The sequence below is a fragment of the Ptychodera flava genome, chromosome 18 (assembly GCF_041260155.1).
Source record: "Ptychodera flava strain L36383 chromosome 18, AS_Pfla_20210202, whole genome shotgun sequence".
Lineage (NCBI taxonomy): Eukaryota > Metazoa > Hemichordata > Enteropneusta > Ptychoderidae > Ptychodera > Ptychodera flava.
Window position 1 is genome coordinate 21,277,853 of NC_091945.1, and position 21,870 is coordinate 21,299,722.

Genomic DNA, 21,870 nt, shown 5'->3' on the forward strand with positions numbered 1-21,870 from the left:
TTTGCCACGAGGAAAACCTCTGATTTTTATCCTTGCTATGAATGTGAAGCGTTTCCATAACTGTATTTGGTAGCCCCTGTATGAACTGAGGTCATCCCCGGTCAAAAGCCCCTGCTTTCCATCCACAGTTCAGTGTACAAAGCTGTCTATCTATTTCACAAAAGCAACACTGAGTTGAGTGTGATTGTTAAAAGATCATGCAGGTATAATTCAATTCCCTTTCAGTTGGGTTTTTTGTTACGGTGCAAAAGTGTGACAGATTGGTGTCACTGAAAACTGGCAATTTCATAAATGGCTGATCTAGAAGATGTGGCGGGCATGACTCTTGGATGAACCCATCATCAAACAATAGTCCACCACTGCAACGCTGTGTTTTACCAGCCACACACGTTTTCAAACAACCTACCGGTACACTCAAAAGAAAAAACATAAATCATACTTGTACAATCTATTTTTGGCAAATATTTTCAGCATGCAAAAGTTGAATAAACATTGAGAACAAAGGTGATATAGTTAACATTACAACTGACACCGATAAAAACAGAAGGACACAATATTAAATTAAACGCTGTCTTGACCTTACTCAAATTTTCTCTCATCAATATTTCATTTATTTTCCATTGATATTCTTTTCAACGTTTTGGAAACGCGAGCTCAATCTTAATATAAACAGCTGTAAAAATTTTTGAGATAATCGATAGTGTGGCTTTGGGCCATACGTGTGGAAATATCTATGTATAATATAGATAGGCATCACCAACCTATATTTTATGTATCTGCCTATTATCTATTGATCAATCTATTGATCTAAATGGCAAGAATCCAAAATATTGACCCTGAAATAGCTATTTGTGGCAATCGTTGTGAAAGTATTACTCTCAAACATCTGTACATTCTGACACCTCTACTGCCTGATGAACCTGTGCTGATTGACACCCTGTCACCATGAAAGAGAACAGAAATGACTACCAGTATCCATTATTACCAGGTTTGCTGTCACCGGTAGACAGCATTTTCCTGCAAGCAATCAGATCTTGCCTCAAACGCACCAGGGGGAGGGGGAGTTGAAATGAGAGTGCATGGAAGGGGGGGAGTTGGAACGAGAGAGCATGGACAAAAGAAAATCTACCCATGCATGCACAAACAACAACCTTGGGCACCGCACTCACTACAAATGCATTTCAGCGATCATAGCCAGGAAACCTGCCCTCAAGCTGTGACTGACCTACATATCTCCCACTGTAATCATGGCCTTGACCTTAGTAACAAAGTCAATGGTAATTAGTACCACCGTTTTCCATTGTTTGGGGGTAAGCAAAGCCGGCTGAGACGCTTCATAGGTGCACAGGCAAATTGTGTCGGTCATTGACTTCGTAAACAACATCCCTAGATTCATGAAGAGAAATTCAGCTGGGTTTTTTGTTATAAAATTACATTTGCTAATGACAATGGCCTTACATGGATTTACAGCAAAGGAATCGCTCATCAGAATAAAAAGCTACGACCACAGTTTAACTGACTAAAACCATACTGACCTCGTTCTCCCAGAAACCGTGATTTTTTTTTGTCTCACCGAGTACGCGGAATCCAAGATGACATGCAACACCCTCTCTGCACAGCAACACTGCGTAAACAAGGTTGCTGGAAACGATCTTGAACCATGATGCATCGTGACGTTGGTGAATTTAACCCTCTAACAGAGCCATCTATAAATTGCTTTGTTGATAATATCTCCTGCCCCTTTGTTGCCGGGGCAATCCCTTCACAGAGTTCAGTAATAAGCTTCAGTATCATGTGACACTTAAATAACTAGTCTTACTGTAAAAGCTCCTCAAAATACATCGCCATTACTGTCATATACTGGCACATCAGTTTGGAGATGACTTTGTCAATACAAGAATGCAAAAAAAAGAGGAGTTTATTTCATTGAAATTTCACGTATAAAATATATAACGGCTAACTGTTGCAGTGAGATTGATCAAGGTGACAGAAGAAAAAATGCAGTGACTTGAATCATCGTACAAGTTAAAGAAAAATGGTGTCAATGACACTGTGCTCCCATTTTACAGAGATACTAAGTACTAGTACACACATGACATTGCATTCCCACAGGTTGATTACTAAGAAAATTCTGTTGCAAGTCCAAATTAATCTTATACCCGAGCAATATGAAATGCTCCATCTCATAATGACTTTTACACATCTGACAGAAAACAACCCTAGGATCAAGACTATTATGTTTTAAAGCAATCCAACAAATACTTTGGGAGAAAATGATTTTTTGACAAAAATTGGGAAAAATTGCCCCAAAAATACTTTAATATGAAAACTTCACCACAATTTGAACAAACCTGACAAAGGCCAACCCTAGGATCATACATAAAAGTTTTCAAGGCAATGGGATGAGCGCTTTAAGAAAAGAAGATTTTTTGACCAACAAGTCATTGACAATGACATAGTCCCCACCTGTAATAGGGGAGTATTAGTCTTGATGGGGCAGGGAAATGTGGTCATTAAGAAGTATCACTGGAGTGTATATGTTGAGATCTATGGGCACATAGGTCTATGTCGTTGTTCCCAATTTGAAACACATGAGGTATGTCTAAGTTATGGTTCTAAATCGGGAAAAAAGATCAGACCTCTAGCTGTATTGGCCAGCCAAGAAATACATATGCGCATAATAATGAGGTACAAGATGTGACATCTTAAGGTCTAATATCCTATCAGAATTGGAGGGTATAGAACTTGTGGTTACTGAGTTATGCATATATATGTATAATCAAGGTCAAAGGTCATCGAGGTCACGTGACATTTTGAAAAAAAATTGTATTGCTAATTAATCCCTATATGCCAAAAATCAGACCTCTAGCTCTATTCGCTTGCCCAGAATGTGTGCATAATTAATGAGGTAAAGCGTGTGTTGTCATAAGGTCTCCCACCCTAAAAAATATAAAGGACATAGCTCTTGTGGTTACGTATTTATCGACATAAACTTATATTTCAGGTCAAAGGTCATCACGGTCACATGATATTTGGTCAAAAAATTTCTATGTTATAGTTATCCCTATATACCAAAAAACAGACATCCAGCTCTATGGGCTTGCTCAGAATTAGATGTACGCATAATTAATGAGGTACAGTATGAAGCATCATAAGGTCTCCCATCATACCATATATGAAGGGTGTACCACTTGTGGTTACTGAGTTATGGACAAATATGTATATTTGAGGTCAAAGGTCACCGAGGTCATGTGACATTTTGTCAAAAAAATTGTATTGCTAAGTTATCCCTATATACCAAAAATCAGACCTCTAGCTCTATTGGCCTGCTCAAAATTAGATATGTGCATAATTAATGAGGTACAATACGTGGTGTCATAAGCTGTCCCATCATACCATATATGAAGGGTGTAGCACTGTGGTTACTGGTTATGGACAAATATGTATATTTGAGGATGGACAGACGGACGCGCGCACGCACGCACGCACAGCACGCACGCACGCACACCGCACGGACATGACCAAACATATAAGTCCCCACGGACACCTAAAAACAGGAAAATCGCCCAAAAAATACAAGATTTCAACAATTTGAAGAAATGTACTAAAGTCACTATAAAGAGCCTGCATACCAAGTTTCAACCAAATCTGACCAGTGGTTTATACAGAGTTTTAGCAATTTGCAGGATTTTTCCTCTTTTTTTCTTGATTTGCATATTGATTTGACTCACAAAATGTCAACAAGATTGGGAGAAAACTCCTAAGTAAAGCACAGTCCCAATAATTCCTTATACTTTCCAAATACACTTACAGAAGAGTTTGTTGAAGTTACAAGGAGATTGTTCTGTAATCAATCATAAAATTATTTGTATTGACTGGATTGATTGTGGATGCCATTTTTTGACAATAATCTGAGCCATACGTCAATACTTGGAATATCCACATATGGACTGAGTATTACCATATATGGACTGAGTATTACCATATATGGCTACTACAAATGTATGGCTTAATTAGTACAAAGCACCCATGTAAAGACAAAAACATGATGAGCTACCACGTTCTATAGGTTTGTATATTGTAACAGCAGTTGAGTAAAAGTTCACGAACTCAGGATGAAAGTGGGGTTTTTTTTCATAGTTCCCCTTAGAAATACGGGGAAAGATGAAACTTTTCTGAAAAATCTATATTTAGAATTAGCATAAGAATCTCATATACCTACTCACTACTTTTCTGAAAATCTACATTTAGAATGAACATATGAATCTTGTATGCTTGAGAGTAATACCGGCAGATTTTTCTGGTAATCAAGGTTGCTGATAGTTTACTTGATATGAGTACTTTCTGTTTTCTGATGATGATAATTTACACATACTTTGACGTCGGAAATTCACCAAATGATTTTATTAACATTCAAAGATGTGCACTATGGGGGCCTTGATGGCAAGCAATATCCTGAATCCAATCAGTAAGCCACACTTAATACTGACATCTCATACAATCATACCATGTCATAAGTCTTCATCACGGAAATTGATGAAGCGTGACAGGGCAAGGCCAGGTATTGTAACCTTTAGTCTTCTCACACATCTTTGATTTATCCAAGTCAAGAAAATACTTAATTGTTGCACACGTACACCTAAGTCCTAATCACAGTCACCAAGAGGCCCGAAGCTTCAAATGTTTGAAGTGTGACATGTTATATGCTGATGGTATGAACAAGTATTGTTTCAGTATGCGAATCTTATGATAATGAGTTGTTGTGAATGGTGTACATTTGCATATATTTGCATATCTAACGACATGCACTATAATTTACCGTATTCCTCCGATTCTAAGACCCGGGGTCAGCAACATGAAATGGTTGTATTTATCAGGGGGGTCTTATAATCGAGCCATCCCCAGTTTTGAACAAACACTGCTAATTTATGCTAATTTATTCACGTCAATTCAGCATTACTCGAGACTTTCACACATATTTTGGCAGAACGTACTAAAGCTTACTTAAGTTATATGAGCAACATTCAACTGTTCAAACAATCCCTGTCTGATCAAATGACTTGTGAGGTGAAACAAAACTTTGAAACAATTCTTGAAAGACGTAGACAATTCAAAACAGAAAGTCAATCATGTATTCACCGGATTGGGCATTATGCAGTATAACTCATGGCATATACAATACATGCATTTTCTGTACGTAAAAAATAACCAACCTTTCTTTCAATCTATGTCTGTCGAGTAAAATAATGATATGGCAATAAAATTCATGGTTGTCAACGGTAAGAATTCATGATCCAAGGCGAAAGACTGTTAGCTACAAACAGTAAACCCGTGCATGAAATGGTAATACATACATCGTGGATCAGCTTGCAGCATGCAACTTCGTATTAATGATCGTTGAAGTCATAGTATTGTCAATTTTTGAGTTGTGATTTATTGGCTTTTTGAACTAAACTAGGGAGGGGTCTTAAACACGGATGTATGGCATTTTCTAAAATCCTCAAAAAGTGGGGGAGGGTCTTATACTCAAGCATGGTCTTATAATCGGAGGAATACGGTAAGTTCAGTCCAGGACACATCACTATTTTATGAGTGTGCTATTTTAAATGAATGTACCTGTTAGAATTAACACATTCCTGGTAAAGAACATTCACTGTAAACCTTTGACCTTCAATCTTTGACCTTCAACCTTTGACAAGGTGGTAACTGTACTATATAACAGCATATCAAAACAAGACTTCATGGTTTCACTGAAACTACTTTCTACAAATTCTGGCGGTTGGCATGTTTGTTACAACACATCAAATGTATGCTGTCCCAGGCAGATATTCCACAAATTATTAGAATTTTTCTTTAACATGCAGAACACAGCATTCCAGAGAAAAACAAGTAATATAATAATAATAATTCTGACTGCCCTGGGGACAAATGGTGCTTTTCTGACGATCATTTACCCATCTCATAACTACTCCATAAGGTTACCTATGTGTCTGTCTCTGTGCTTTCAAAAGTCATAATGTACGTCAGTAGGTCCTGCATAAGCTAGTTGGCATCCACTGGTTTGGTTAGTTGTGGATAACTACCATCTACCACCTTACATGCAGTCCCACTGCAGCTCTATCATCCACATAATCTCCATGAGCCAACCTAAGTGTCTTCAACAGTCAGTCAGACTCACAGCCTTTCAAACAGTTAAGTCAATTGTCATAAAAGTGTCTTCCCGCCCACACTGGAACCCTTTCCCAGAACACAGAATACTGCTCACAAAAGTGCTATAATCACCGCACTGAAACAATTCACCCTCGGCAATCGCGAGACTTACGCAGGACGAACTAATACCTTATTAAACGATCTGACAGCATTGCATACGTGTAGCAACCCATGCAACAACTTACGTGAGGGGAAATCCAGTCACCTACATCCCCGTGGCAAAAATCAATACGCATCCTCTCCCGGATTGCTCCGGCAAGATTTATGTTTCACAGGAAGAAGTGGATGCGTTGCGTGTATCAGATGACGAAATTGAAAAGGAAATACGTCACCCAGTCATTAACTTACAGCATTAAAACACCAAGAGACTTAGCTTCAAGCTACACTGTAGAATAACTGTATTGATCCGCCGATTAGAGCTCCGTAAAGTTTGAACTTTTGATTTATTTTCCAGTGCCTTGTCCCGTCAGTAAATTGTAGTTTTCTTGTTCTTCTCCAAAAACTGTGCCAAAACGCCTAGTGTCCAACTTATCAATGCAGAATGTATCATGTCTCTCATGTTATTGTTGACAACTGAATTTTGGTCCTGACAAAAATCGGTTTGTTAGCAGGCAAAATCTGACTGCACACGTGTTGTGATGGCAAGGCTAATACCGTACTATGTAGTTACGCATGCTTGAATAAGAGTAAGAAAAATAGGACCTTGTTTTAAAAGACCTATAAGATGAAAATATTCCTACTAATATTACCATCCCTTTTAACAGACTACAAGTTTCGTTAGACCTCAGTTGTTTGGCCAATGGTGACTGATTCTCTTACCATCATGTGATCAGATTTAGATTCACTGGCATGCTGGCATACAGATCTGATCTGACACAGTTTGCGCTTAGAATTATTCCAGTCGGCAAATTACTGGCAAATTGAGGAGAAATACCAGAGTTCACGTCATTTCAAAGATCACTTGTGTCTCTTTTGTGGGTTAAACATCATCTTATATATTGACATCGGTAATGATGATCTGTAGGCTGATTAATTAATTTACAATCAATCAATTGATCCAAAGATTCATTAAATTTCACATTATGAATTATTTCAAATATAATCTCTGGTCATCGTCATAACATTGAGTGGACTGCACATGCCCTACTTAATAATTCCAGCATCAGGCGGCAAATTTAGCATGGAATAAAAATTTCAAACAAAAGTTCTAAAACAAACTGTTTAGCAGACCCAGCAGTACAAGTTTCAAGTTTACACCGCCAGCTTTTGGAATGACCACGATGTGTCTCAGTATACTGTGCATATATTCATGGTAATTTACAAAATTCTACCAGATAGTGTTTATAAACTCTGAAAATAGCCAAGTAAGTATAAACTAAACTTTTTCATCCCTGATATCTTCAGAGAAACATCATCTCATGAGAGAAGCAGTCTTTTACATATCTGTCTTGGTTTGCCCTGTTCACCCCCAATGCCCTGTGGAATGGTCCACCATCATCATTGATAATAGAGGATTTGGGTCAAACCATGGTGGTCACAGGGTTTATAAACAAAGGCAGGCATACAGTAGTCACTGGATGTGGACACAAGTGACAATTTTCCCTCAAGTATCCTTTATTTATGAGCAACCTGAATTTTTTTGAAAGAGACGGGAGATGAAAGGGATAGGAGTGAAACTGAAAGTAGAGGAGTACATACAGTTCTTTAAACACCCAACTGAGTTAAATTTTCTGCTTCAATGTCAAGTATACTCCATCTTTCACTGAACTTCACGCAACAAAATGTTGACAAACCTCACGGTGACAACAGTAAAGTTAGGAAAATTCATAGCACAAGTTGACGTTAAAGCATGATTGATAAGGCCATCACACTGACTAGTCAATTACTTCAGCCAACCCTCTGTCGGTTTCCAAATCATAGCCCCGGTAAATTTCCCAGTAAATGACACACTACAATATATCATCTGAACCTTTAAATAAATAGCAGTGTGGGGGTGCCATTGATTGATTCCCCTAGTAACAGAAATCTCAAACCACCACACTTGATGAGCTGATCCACGATAATTTCAAAATGATCAAGGTTGCGACGACTCATGTGTGAGGTAAAGCACGGTCTGTATCCAGGCAACAATCGAGGTTTAACAAGCAATTATTTCTTGAGGTAAAGTGCAGCGATCAAAATGTCGTGTTTACAACACAGCAACATTTACAGGCCTGACTCGTAACTCCTGCCATCAAAACAACATCAAATTCGTGTACTATAAATATACATCTCCGAGAATTTACCTGCAATTGTGAACAGTGATTTGATTTCATCGAAAACCATACGCTATTTCACAACACAAATTTTTCACATTCCTTCTTACTTCATGGCTGAACGTGACAAGTATGAAGCTACGCCATTATTAATATTTTCAATCTCAAAGCTGCCATGGCTCAAGTACATGACCTTCGCGCCCTTCTCAAATAATTTGAAGGCGACAAACTTGACTTGGACAATCCCTGCTTGCAACACATCAGAGTCAGACAAGATCACATTTCAACCTTCAGTCGCAACCAAACAACCCAATCACAATACTCCAACGTCAGAGTATCAGGAATTCTAATCACTAAAAGCACCACTTTACCAACCATCAAGGTCAATTCTCCATAACAGGGAGTTTCAATTTCACTAATCTTGGGTGAAGCCTCAGTAATGGACTTGACACTTTGACCTACTTGGCCCTGACGTGAGGAATGTTGTGGTACTCAGAAAACATGACTTGGGGCTTCCTTCAAGTTTTCCTGAGGAGGCACGCATTATCACACATTCAGTGAAGCGTTTATAGTGCTTCATTGAAAACTTTTCTATAAAAAAAATATCCTCATTTCCATAATGTCTTCAACTTTCATACTGATACTTATTGATAAAATCACTGCATGAGACTTTCACCTTCTTCAAATAGTGGAGATGTGACAAGGAGCTGGACACACCTTAGTTCACCACGGCTGATGATAGATTTTAATACAATACTGTGAAAACATCTGGAAATGTGCATTGTGTGAGTATTGGGCTTTGGATCCCGATTAACAAATTTTCTGCGAATCTGAATCTGGATCCTAATTAACAAAATTTTCTGCGAGTCTGAATCTGAAGCTCATACGGAGCGCCACATAAGATCCAAATGCACTTAAGTTATAGCTTCACGGGCTATAATTTCAAGATTTAGGACGTCTTCGAGGTATTAACCAACTGACTGAAGTAAGATGAATCTGATTGGCTATTCTAACCCATGTACGCAAGCAAACAACCAATCATAGACCCTACGCTTACACCGCAATAAAATTCAATCACCCAAAACAAGGGGATGACATTTTCACTTCCTATTAACTGAGACGAAAATAATCGCTCAACAATTAGCATAGGAGATTCAAGGCAAGACTACAGAATGTGAAAAATATACAAAAATCATGAGTATGCATCTGGGCACTGATTTCCTTAATAAGAACATACTGCGAATATATTAACACATTTGCGTTGACAATTTTAGAGCTGACAGTCAAATTTCACGGCCCAAAATGAAACATTTCTTCACTCGCTGCTCACCTGGAAGAATACTCTGGGCTTCGACTCCAACCGGGAAATTGGTGTTCTCCGGTACCGATGTGGAATAGTCGTCCAATGGCGGGAAATCCTGGGGTATCTCACCAGTCTGACGAGGAACTAATACTGGTGGCAATACTACAGAGAAAAGCAATATGCACACACAAAAAACTATCATTCCATTGTAATGTTTTCCTTGGTCCCATATACCACAGTTACAGCCAAAGTATTTGTGTATTTACAGCACTGAGGAAAAGAATGGCACCTTCTGAAAAGGGTGACTTAATATTTAACGAGTCATCGTTGATGACACAGTCCCCACTTGTCAATAATGGGTACTTTGATTACATGTCCTCAGAGAGAGTCCTCTTCATTAATTAGGTCTGTGATAAAAATACTTTGATACAGATGGCGCCCAATGGCCAAGAATGAGTTCCATGGTGATGAAAACATAAAACCAATGTAGGCCACCATCCTAAAGTTCATAAAATGAGTCAACTAGGAATTAATCAACAGGATGTTGCAAAACATTTTTGCATACAATTCTAACACTTAACAGATTATCACTGGTACCATATTTCATAAAGTTTGATGCAGTATTTACAACACTATGAGATCAACATCTGTATCACGTTTCATCACATTTGACGTTGTATTAATTTGTGGCTATATCACCCTAATTAGGAAAGTTCATTACTTATGCAATTACAAATTAATTAAAATGACACTGATAAATGTCTTTTTCAATGTTAAAGCAATGTGAGCTTAACATCAGTTAACATCTGTATAAAGTTTCATGAATTTGATGCAGTACATATTTCTTGACATATCAGCCTACTTACGAAACTTCAATAATTGACATGTTACTGCTACATGACGTGAAAAAAATTGACGAGCATATGTATGAAATAGGTCAATGTCAACTTTGAATGATACTGGTGGAAATATGTCTGAGTTATGGCTCTGTACATGAAAACATCGTAATAAAATGGCTGCCTAGCGACCATATTGGATCGTATCACATAAAAAATCGACGTATATATGTATGACATAGGTCAATGTCCTTGTACCAACTTTGAAAAATACCGTCAATGACGCTGTACCTTCTCTAATGTGTGGCCAGGTCAGGTAATTGGTTGTTGGCATGGAGTTATTGGTAAATAGTTGATGATGTAGGGGCATGAGGTGGGATATGGACCCAAAGAACCCAAAAGATGATTAAATACATCAATCAAAAAAATTCTAAGCTACAGTATAAACTGCCTAAAGATAGTTCAATGTGGTAAAAAAGTTAAATAATCAGAAATAAGAATTAACAGTCCAAATAGTAATGACGCACTTCCTTACTGACCTGAGTGCATGTGAAATACACAACCTGGCATCTGTAAATTAAATGTATACCAAGTGATCATTTCAGTCACTTTTAACTGTTTTTAATGGATTTTCCAAGAGTCCTGTGGAAATGATGAAAAACGCTTATCTGGTCTTGTGTTTGTATAACCTCATGGCTGATAATTGTCATAGTATTGAAAAAAAATTGAAAGTGAAGAAATTACTGTTTTTAATAGGCATATTTTCCTTGAAATACATGACCGTGTAAAGAATATATGCTAAAAGTGTTTACAGCAAAAAACAGGATGGTTGGACAGTCTCATATACATTACGTTTACGTTTTTGAATGTCCCACACAAGTTCTGTTGATAACATTGTAGATAAGAAGAACCGACCCATTTGAGTAAAATACTAATCATGTAACACTCCACTCCACTGTTTATCCTTGTATGTCTATAACAACAGATTGGCTTCAGTAGGTATACATTGTTTTATGGTTTGTTTAGCCAGAGTGCTGTACTAATTAACTTCAGTCTCTACTATCAACACACTCAGTAATTTAGCAATTCTCCTTGTGTGTTCAGTCCAGACACTCAAAATGAGTCGTTTCTTTTTATCTACAATGTTATCTACAAAACTTGTGTTGCCACGTACAAAAAGTAACGTAAATGTATATGAGACTGTTCAACCATCCTGTTTTTGCTGTAAGAGTAAATTTCTTTTCAAAAAATAATTTAATTTGTGACCAAAGGATTTTTATTCTTTGAGTTTACAAATTCAAACATTGCAATTTGTTCAATCATCTTGTGCAGTGCAAAATTTATAAAATGACTGAAAGACAAAAAAAATTGGCAGAATTACAGTCTTTGTGATGTAAAATTATGGGTTGACATCACGATAACTGTTAATCTGTTTGAAGTACTAATATACTATAATTTAAAAAGAAAAATTCATGTAGAAACGGTAAAATATATTGTCAGCAATGTAGTGTTAATTTGACTTTACATCAAAATATGCCTTTGCTGGATACCAAATATATAGGGCGAAATGTCAGCAATGTTCAGCAAAATCCACACAACAGCATTGATCCTTTTCTAATTTGATTTGATTTGCTTATGTTATCCTTGTATGACAGTCAGTACAATATGGAACTTGAACACAACACAGTGAATAAGTATGCTGTAAATGAAATGGTGTGGCTGCATCCACATGCAGCAATAGGAGTGCCTTTGTCTCTCACCCCTCATTTCCAACCTGTCCCATCCCTGAAAAAATAGTTTGGTCTTATATTTATAATGTTAATAATTTCTGTATTTGTTAAAATGTGCGCATCTCAAAAACTTTTGATCATAAACATTTTCATTGTTTTTTATAGCTGACCAATCACTTAACCTGTTTATTTTGAATATTTGCGCATTTTTCCTCAGTATTTGACATTTTCTGAATACCTTCTTATTCAGTTTGTCACTTTCTAAAAGTTTAAATGCTCCATTGTGTGGTCAAGCTTTCCACAAGCATCAAATGTGGTACTTCATATAGGAGGGTCTGCCTCTAGAGGGCGGGCATCATGAACATCCTGTGTTTGTTGGTTAATTCCTCCACGTAAACTTCTGATTGTACTGTAAACATTGAACATGGCCGACGTCCGATTTTCCTGTCTAAAACTTTCACTCATTTTCGTTCATATGACTCTGAAACTCCAGGAAACGATTGGGAAGAAAGGGTTATCTTGAAATATTGAGGTACTCGCCGATATTTTGCAAAATTAAATGAGAAAAATGCAAGGAAAATGCCGACAGGCTTACACAATGACAGTTTTCAGACTCGGAGGCATATGATCATCTCTGCAGATTATGCAACAGGCCCAGATCACGTGAGGCCATGAGGGGATATCCACGCAACTCAGTACCAAACACTAGCGCACACAGAGTGAGCAAACACAAAGTGAGTACCCCTAACGTCAGCTCAGTAGTCTGTAATACAGTAGATTGTAGTCAACTAAGAAACCTTGGAGAAAGGCTTACACTGTGGCTATGCCGCTAAGTCCCTTTTGATTTTTGTCATAGCTCAAAATCGTTCTCCCACACCTCAACCTGAGCCATGAACACCCCCCACCAGTTTATGATATGACCCATCACAATGGCATGACGTCCACGGATCTTGACAGACGGAAGTCTTGACAGACGGAAGTTCTTGACAGCAGCATATTGGTTTTCAACTCGAATACCTTCTCTGTCTATAAATAGACACGAGAAGGTAATAAATCAGTTGAGATGTGCCTGAGTTATGCCTCTGTATATGAAAAAATCGTAACAAAATGACCACACAGCAGCCATATTGGATCGTATCACAAAACAATTGACGTGCATATCTATGACATTGGTCAATGTCCTTGTACCAACTTTGAATAAAATCGGTTGAGATATGCCTGAGTTATGCCTCTGTATATGAAAAAATTGTAATAAAATGGCCGCCTAGCAGCCATATTGGATTGTATCACAAAACAAATTGACGTGCATATCTATGAAATTGGTCAATGTCCTTGTAGCAATGTTGATAAAATCGGTTGAAACATGTCTGAGTTGTGGCTCTGTACATGAAAAAATCATAATAAAATGGCCGCCTGGCGGCCATATTGGATCGTATCACAAAACAAATTGACGTGCATATCTATGACATTGGTCAATGTCTTTGTACCAACTTTGAATAAAATCAGTTGAAACATGTCTGAGTTATGGCTCTGTACATGAAAAAATCGTAATAAAATGGCCGCCTGGCGGCCATATTGGATCGTATCACAAAGAAAATTGACGTGCATATCTATGACATTGGTCAATGTCCTTGTACCAACTTTGAATAAAATTGGTTGAAACATGTCTGAGTTATGGCTCTGTACATGAAAAAATCGTAATAAAATGGCCGCCTGGCGGCCATATTGGATCGTATCCCAAAACAAATCGACGTGCATCTGTATGACATATGAAGTAATCCTTGTACCAAGTTTGAATGAAATCGCTTCTTGCATCTCTGAGATATCTGTGTGAACAGACGGACGGACGCACGCACGGACATGACCAAACCTATAAGTCCCCCCGGACGGTGTCCGTGGGGACTAAAAAGTTAGAATTCAAAAATTTTGGATGAAAAGATAGCACAATAATGCAATATTTGATTGGTTTCGTCAAAGACAGAACTTCATTCATGTATCCCTTTTCCTGCCAAGTCCATATTCCACCATCAGGTCAAGATGGTTAAAATTAATGAAACACAACATATTCCATGTAGTGTATTTTAACATAATACTGTACATTTGAAGGCTGTTGAAAACATAAATACTGTAAACTTGATTTTTTTGGACTAAAGATGCTATAACATACCAAGCCAAGTGGGTGAAAATCTGTCTTGTTTGGCCTCAATACCGCTTTTTTACTGACTTGGCTGATGGGGAAGTAATAGTCTAAATACTGTCTGGCAGGAAAGGGGTATAGTCTGCAAAGATTAATTAAGGTTCTCTATTTAGTCAGCGAGGCATGTATTTTTTCAGCATACAAAAATGAAACACATGCACATGAACATTACACGAATTGTTTTTCTTGTTCCTTACCTGGAGTTTCTACTCGCTCGTAGTGATATGGATTTACGCAAACTTCGTCTCGTTTGAGGTTGAAAGCAAATTCACAGCCGTCAATGGCGCGGAGTTCGTGATGGCTCTGCAGGTCGGGCCACCTCCACAAGCGACAATAAATTACGTGCGGTAACCCCTTCCTGTGGGAAACCTGTAAACGGCCATCCAGGGACCTATCAGAAGAAAAAAAACAAGAGAAAGGAAAGTTCTCGGTTAGATCATGAATGGTGTGGATGTAATGCTACAAAATGATTGCTTGTTGATGGACAACTGACAGACATACAGACAAACAGACAGACACACAGGCACGTACAAATGTATGATAACAATGATCTGTATTACTTGTGATGGCTACATTTTTACAATGGGATGATTACATCATAATGTGTTAAAGGGCCAGTAGTTGCAACCTTTATGATTTTCTGTTGTTTTTGTTTTGAATGTCAACCATAATTTCATGTTCTACTCCCCAAAGCATGTTGAGATACAGAGTGTTCAGCTTGTCAACTCAGCCTGTACATGTGTAGACTACATTGTTATTGTTGACAAGCTGAATACTGAGATACACAGTATTCAGCTTGTCAACTCAGCCTGTACATGTGTAGACTGCATTGTTATTGTTGACAAGCTGAATACTGAGATACCCAGTATTCAGCTTGTCAACTCAGCCTGTACATGTGTAGACTGCATTGTTATTGTTGACAAGCTGAATACTGAGATACACAGTATTCAGCTTGTCAACTCAGCCTGTACATGTGTAGACTGCATTGTTATTGTTGACAAGCTGAATACTGAGATACCCAGTATTCAGCTTGTCAACTCAGCCTGTACATGGGTAAACTGCATTGTTATTGCTGACAAGTGAATTCTGATCCGGACTAGAATTCAAATGTGAATAATAACAGCACATATTACACGTGTAGACGTTGGCATTGACAAGCTGCATACTGGTTGCTTAGGGAGTTGAACAAGAACTTGCAACTAACACACAAAAAAACAATAATTTTGACAAAATCATCAAAAGTTGCTGCAACTGACACTTAAACAGACAGGCTGAATCCCAATGCTTGTATCTGTACCAGAGGATCCATGGTTTGCCGTGCTATTTTTTTTTGGGGGGGGGGGGGGGGGGGGGGGGCAAAAGAAATGATTTAGGAGCTCCTGTAACATTTCTGTAACATATATAAAAGAAACCCGGGAAAACTGATATAGGAAGCTCTACAAACATTTGCGCGCTTAAAAGCCTTGGCATAATACTGTAAATGTAAAACCATAGACTGTAATGTAGTACTGTGTGTGTCCTCCATTTCATTTCTTCTTCTTCTTCTCTGCTTTTTCAAAAATGCATTTTCAAAAATCGCACGTTAACTTTGTAGTATGCTTTGCAAAATGATATGGGTTCAATATTCTCACAATGTAAAATGGAAAAAGTAAGATGATACGTCGTTTTTAGCAGAAAATTGGAATGGGACCTTGCAAAGTTACAAGACTGTTGTTTCCCGTTGACCCATGTGCCCTGATAGTTTCGTACTGTCATACTGTCCTAGATACTTTTAAGAGAATCCAAATCCATACTTTCGCTGAAATATTAAAACACAAAACCCATTGTGACTGCTACGGCAGTGTTGAGGACCCTGAAAGCAGAAAAAAATGAAGAATTTCTTTTCCTCCACTTCAATACTTTAAGGAGGCTGACCAAATGTTTTGTAAACGTATAATCACAACAATGCATAATATTGCCTTTCCTAATACAGAGACGGCTTTTTCAAAAGAGAAACAAACTCAAAGAAGGACAATAACATGAACAACATACTGTACCAGGAAATAAACGGCCAGCCAGCCTGACAAACAGCACACTGTCTCTATTGATGGACAGGATTCACGCAGGCTGTGCAGGAACAGATCACCTGTGAGATTGACCTTTTACAGGGAACAAAACATCAAGAAGATAGCACCAATCATCGGTCATTACAGAGCCAACTCACACCGAAAAAAAAACCTCGGAAAGGCCATAATTCACTCTCTTTTGGGCACACAGCACATCTGGATTGATAAGGTCGGAGAGTATTTAGGTTATCCTTTGCGTGAAAACATGAGCTGCTCCAATTAAAAGGCATGACCAGGATATCTGGAGGTAAATTGATACTTGTCGTATGGGATGACCTACATAGCACCTGCACAGGGGACTCTTGTAGTTTTTTTGCTAACAGACCGGTCTGATTTCATTAATATTTGTATCGGTTTCCAGCAGTTCTAATCAGACAGCATCACGACCGCAATGCAGCGGTCGCCACACAAAAAATTTACAATGCGACACAAGAGCCAACAATCACAACACACGATATTCTAACTTATAACAATGCAGATATTTTACCTTTTCACTTTTGTGTTTGCTCCCAAACTGACAAATTAACTCTCTTTCACCCAGTAGTAAAAAGAAACACTGTACTCTTTGCATTTGCTCATTACGTCCACAACAAAGACACTGTAGAAACTCTATAAAACACCTTCACAGATCACCTGAATCTCTCATATTAACATATCATCAGCAATCGCTACACTGGGAATATTTCACCAAACATGTATCCTTTCAAACCACCACATGGTTTAACCCTTTCACCCCCAGTTCCCTGTATACAGGTCCAACTTTACAATAGAAAACAATGGATTTGGGACAAACCATGGTGGTGAAAGGGTTAAAACCATGCCCAGTAAAAATGTAAACACCAACACAAGGAACAGGCTCTTCAAAAACCCTTCATCCCCTAGGTTCATGTACACTGGTCCAACATAGCCACAATCACAATTGGAACATACCATAATGTGGTGGGGAGAGGGTTATCATCACAATGAGAACTTTCTATCCTCCCAATGCTGCTATCACTTTGTTCAAGTGGAATATGCCACCGGGGACCTAATCAATGCCCCAAATTGAGGAACTACCTCTCTTGTGAATTCAGCGTATTAAGCCAGATCTGATGAAAATTTAAGTCAAATACAGCAAAGTGCGGTATTTTGCTGCAAAAAGATTGAAAACGAGACAATTTCAGTCAATAGATGCCAACATCCACTCATGGTCACTGGATATCACATGAGTCCAGGGCTGAGGTACACTCGTGACCCCTTACATGAGCAATTTACATTACATACACACTGACACATGGTTGACCCGTGATCTGCCATTCACAGATGTCATCCAGCAGTCAGGAAAATAATCCCCAGATCCCTCTCTTGTTGAGCTGAAGACTTGTGACCAAAAATACATTATCTGATACACAGTTCCAGTAATTTCACTTGCAGAATCAAGCTCCTGTTCACTGAGATTGAGAAAGTCAGAGACCAGATTTTGAGTTCATGAAGTGTCCTGGTTGGTTTCTGTCACTAAAATATTACACAAGGTAACAAAATTTGTCTGTAAGTCAATTGTAGCGACGTTTTACTGAAAATGACATACAAAGAGAAAGCAGTGGTACACAACGTAAAAAAATATACAAAAAGAGGTGACTTACATGGGAAAAACCTGTGCGAAAAAAACCTAGACTAAATCAGAAGTTTGGCAACAGTTCTTGACGGTCCCTGAATTCAATTCTCAATTCAATGCCTGTATCATTACTTACGCATCAATGCCGTGGTTGATTGGATCAACACTATTGACCTGACCACATCATCCTTATAAAAGACTCGCATTCAGACGACAAAATGACTTCCCAGAGGTTCGTTCACAACCTCACTACGAACAGTACTCTCTCTCGGCTTGAAGGGTGGGTATCTGCCAATCTTAAAGAAGAAAGTTTGTTTTTTTTACCTGGGAAGAAGCCAGATGGTGTTAACATTTCCCTCCAAAGTGCAGTCGACCTACGCATTTCACAGGAATGGTACATTGATATGGCACAGTGCAGTAACCCTAGGATGCCTACTGGTATACCACACACGTGACCTCGTCGGAGGTCACTCCCATAATACCAATTAACAACCTAACACATACCAATCCACAATGATCTCTCAAATGACACAGTCAGCTGAAAAGGCCAAATGTAATCACCGCTCAATGCGCTCTCAGAATACATTTTATCAAAGTAAATAGTTTCGGCATGAATACTGACATTAACGTCTACTATACTCAACCGGCTGCACACTGTGCGGGCAAATCAAAAGGGGGGATGCCCTATAGCAAGCCATGTGCTGTACTGAGCAAGCAGTCGGCACTGAAGGGCGCCATCTCTACCTCAATATCAACACACCAAGTTTCACAGAATCCACTGACTCAAAAATGAAATTTCTGCGATCATGCATAATCTTTTGTAATTTTTTAACAGTCTGTGGCCATAATCCTTGTGTACAACTTGTAGAGTAGAGTTAATAAAGATAAACATAATTTTCTTTTTGAATTAATTCAAGAAGACATGCTACAGCTTGCCTGTCACAACTCTGAAATACTCAGTCACTTTAAATGAATACGTCAACATTATCACAAAGTAGATAAAAGTGGGGGATATTTTTACATCTGTATGTCAAAGGAAATATTTAGGAGAGTCAATATTTGTTTTATATATTTGCTTTATTTGGCAATAACAGGCAGTGCTGCTTTTAATAGTTCAATATATCCAAAAACAGTACCTACTGCCAGCAACACTTCCAAAACGAAATGTGACATGATTTGGTGGCTATATCACAATTCTAGATAGATGGAAATGGCATTGAACCTGAAAGAAACATCTAAACCCTCTGATCAATCAATGCATCTTCTATTCAGTCATATTCTGAACTATCGATTCTTAACTCCAATCTCTCTGTATGTTAGACTGACCACGTTTACCAAAGATAAGTACGGGGGGGGGGGGGGGGGGGGAATGCTCAAAAGTACGACAGTTATTTAATATGTTATCGTAATGAATTGTACAGAGATACAGCCATCCATGTAAAACCTATTCACGAATATCAAATTTGATAATTCCCCTCGGCATGCTATTTAGTGACTGATGGAAGACTTCAGGCTGGAGCTAACTTAATCTTACAAGAACATCACAAAAGACTTAAGTTGGGAAAATCTGAACTCAAAATGCTTCTTATTATATGTATCACCAAACTGCAAAAAAATGAACTCTAAAACGTTCAAAGAGTTCAAGAACGGTCTTGTGAACTACTGATGTCATTCACGACGAGATTACATGAACTTCTAAAGCCTCTTAACATGGCTACATTAAACAGAAGGTCATTTACTGATTCAGTTTTTATTGCAGCGAAAACACTTGTTACATAGTGATGTAAACAGTTAATAAATTTGTCTTTCAGTTCAACCAGGAACAAAAATCATGTAACTTGATATTCATTTGCAATAAGAAGACAAAATTTACGTGCAAGCTGGTCTAAGAACACAACAGGCATGGATGAGGGTCTCCGAAGCCATAAATGAAATTGTTCACACTTGTAGTAGACAATGGGAACTAAATACAGAGCTTCACGATCCCATGAGCAGCGCCCTCAAGCTTTACAAAGCACTAAAGTCACCATGTCGTCAAACATGATTTTCCCTTGAAGAAACTGAAACCAGTGGTGGACAGTTTGATTTAAAGCTTCAACAGAAATACAAATTTCAACAAAATCCAGTCTGGTGATTGTTAACCGTAAACCCTCGCAAAGAATAGGGCTGGTGTTCTAACGATACCTTTGGACACAGACAGACGCCGTTCTACTGTATGACTATACAGTAACTCTTGGGTCACTCTGGCATAGATAATTTGCCAGTATTTGGATACGTTTATATATCTTGAACTAAACCATAATAACAGGTTGTGCAGGATTATTCCCAAAACTACATACATCAGATCAATTTCATGTTGAATAAACCACTAAATTCAATGTCATTTTCAGCTGTAAAAAACAACAGTGATGACAGCTACCGAGCTCTCCTACTCTTCTAGGTATAGCTGGCATAATTAAACACTCTCTCATTTCCAATCACTTTGCTTCCACATCGCTATATGCCACTTTTTTATGCCAATGCAGTATTCAATGAAACAAATGCTTTCAAAGAAAGAATACAAATGTTAGCCAATCAAATTCAAACATTGTTTAAGTTAAATTTCCAACATCATAGATAAATCTAAAAATCATGATTTAACAACAAAATTTTTCATCACAATTATCGCTATCATAAGAAATTGTCAAATTAGGGTTAGGGCATTAAATCAAACACATCAGAAACATGGTATGAGTTCATTGACGTCAAAAGGCTTCCACTTGATTGGTTTAAATATTCTCAATTCTCTTCTTAAGGAAGCAAGTACGGTGCTTGATGAGACAACATGCCAGGAAGAATTTGGGAACATCAATTTGTGAATGTTGTGAAGGCAAAAATATGGAAAACAGAATTTGGTTTGGAGCAGTGGGACTCTTTTTAAACAAATAAATGACCATCGCAATCATGCAAGTTCAGCTCTCTGTCATTAATACTTCTGTCAAATTGTAGATTCTCTTTAACATAGCTGGGGACAGCAGATACCAAACAGCGACTGTGATATCAGGGCATTACCGGCAGGTGATTAACAGATCAGTGAAGATTGGAGGCTCACATCCTGTTATTCACATACCTTCACACCCAAAGCTAAGAAAGGCAGTGCGCTGACAAGGAAATGCATAAAACAATGAGAAACCTGTGTCTGCCTGACAGCAGTGCATTCACCCGATTTGTCTGAGGGATGGCCATCGCTCCCTTTCCGATGGTGACTTCAATGAACAATGGGTCTCCCTGATGATACATGTACGTGCAACAATGCCTGAATTGGCTGTTGTTGTCCGGTAGTACTGCCACTACTCAGTTCTGGCACATGCTCATCAACTGGCTGCTTTGCTTCAAAAAACTTTTGACAAGAGACACAATGTTCCACCGGCTCTGTGCACACAAAACCTGTTACCTTACTCACCCCTCAGAGAAACATGCTGCCACAAAACCCAGATGTTGCGGATAGAGTGAACAGCTCTCCAACCTGATACCCACAGAGTGATCTCTACCTCACGACAAGCATGATTTATGCAAACAAAAACCCCGAGCCAATGCTTACATCACATCCGTTTGGGCTACTGAAAAAAAAGCCCCTTTCAAACGACCGTGGTCAAGGATT

The 21,870-nt window shown here is 38.3% G+C and overlaps 1 protein-coding gene across 1 annotated transcript in view; it reads right to left on the bottom strand.

Moving 5' to 3' along the window:
- The window catches only part of LOC139117137 (mothers against decapentaplegic homolog 3-like), a 78,600-nt gene that overhangs the window by 26,085 nt on the left and 30,645 nt on the right, over positions 1-21,870 (bottom strand). The window contains exons 3-4 of the mRNA XM_070679989.1: positions 14,729-14,922; positions 9,796-9,930 (exon numbers count right to left, since the gene is read on the bottom strand). Of these exons, the coding sequence (XP_070536090.1) occupies positions 9,796-9,930; positions 14,729-14,922 (329 nt within the window). The remainder of the gene's footprint in view (positions 1-9,795; positions 9,931-14,728; positions 14,923-21,870) is intronic.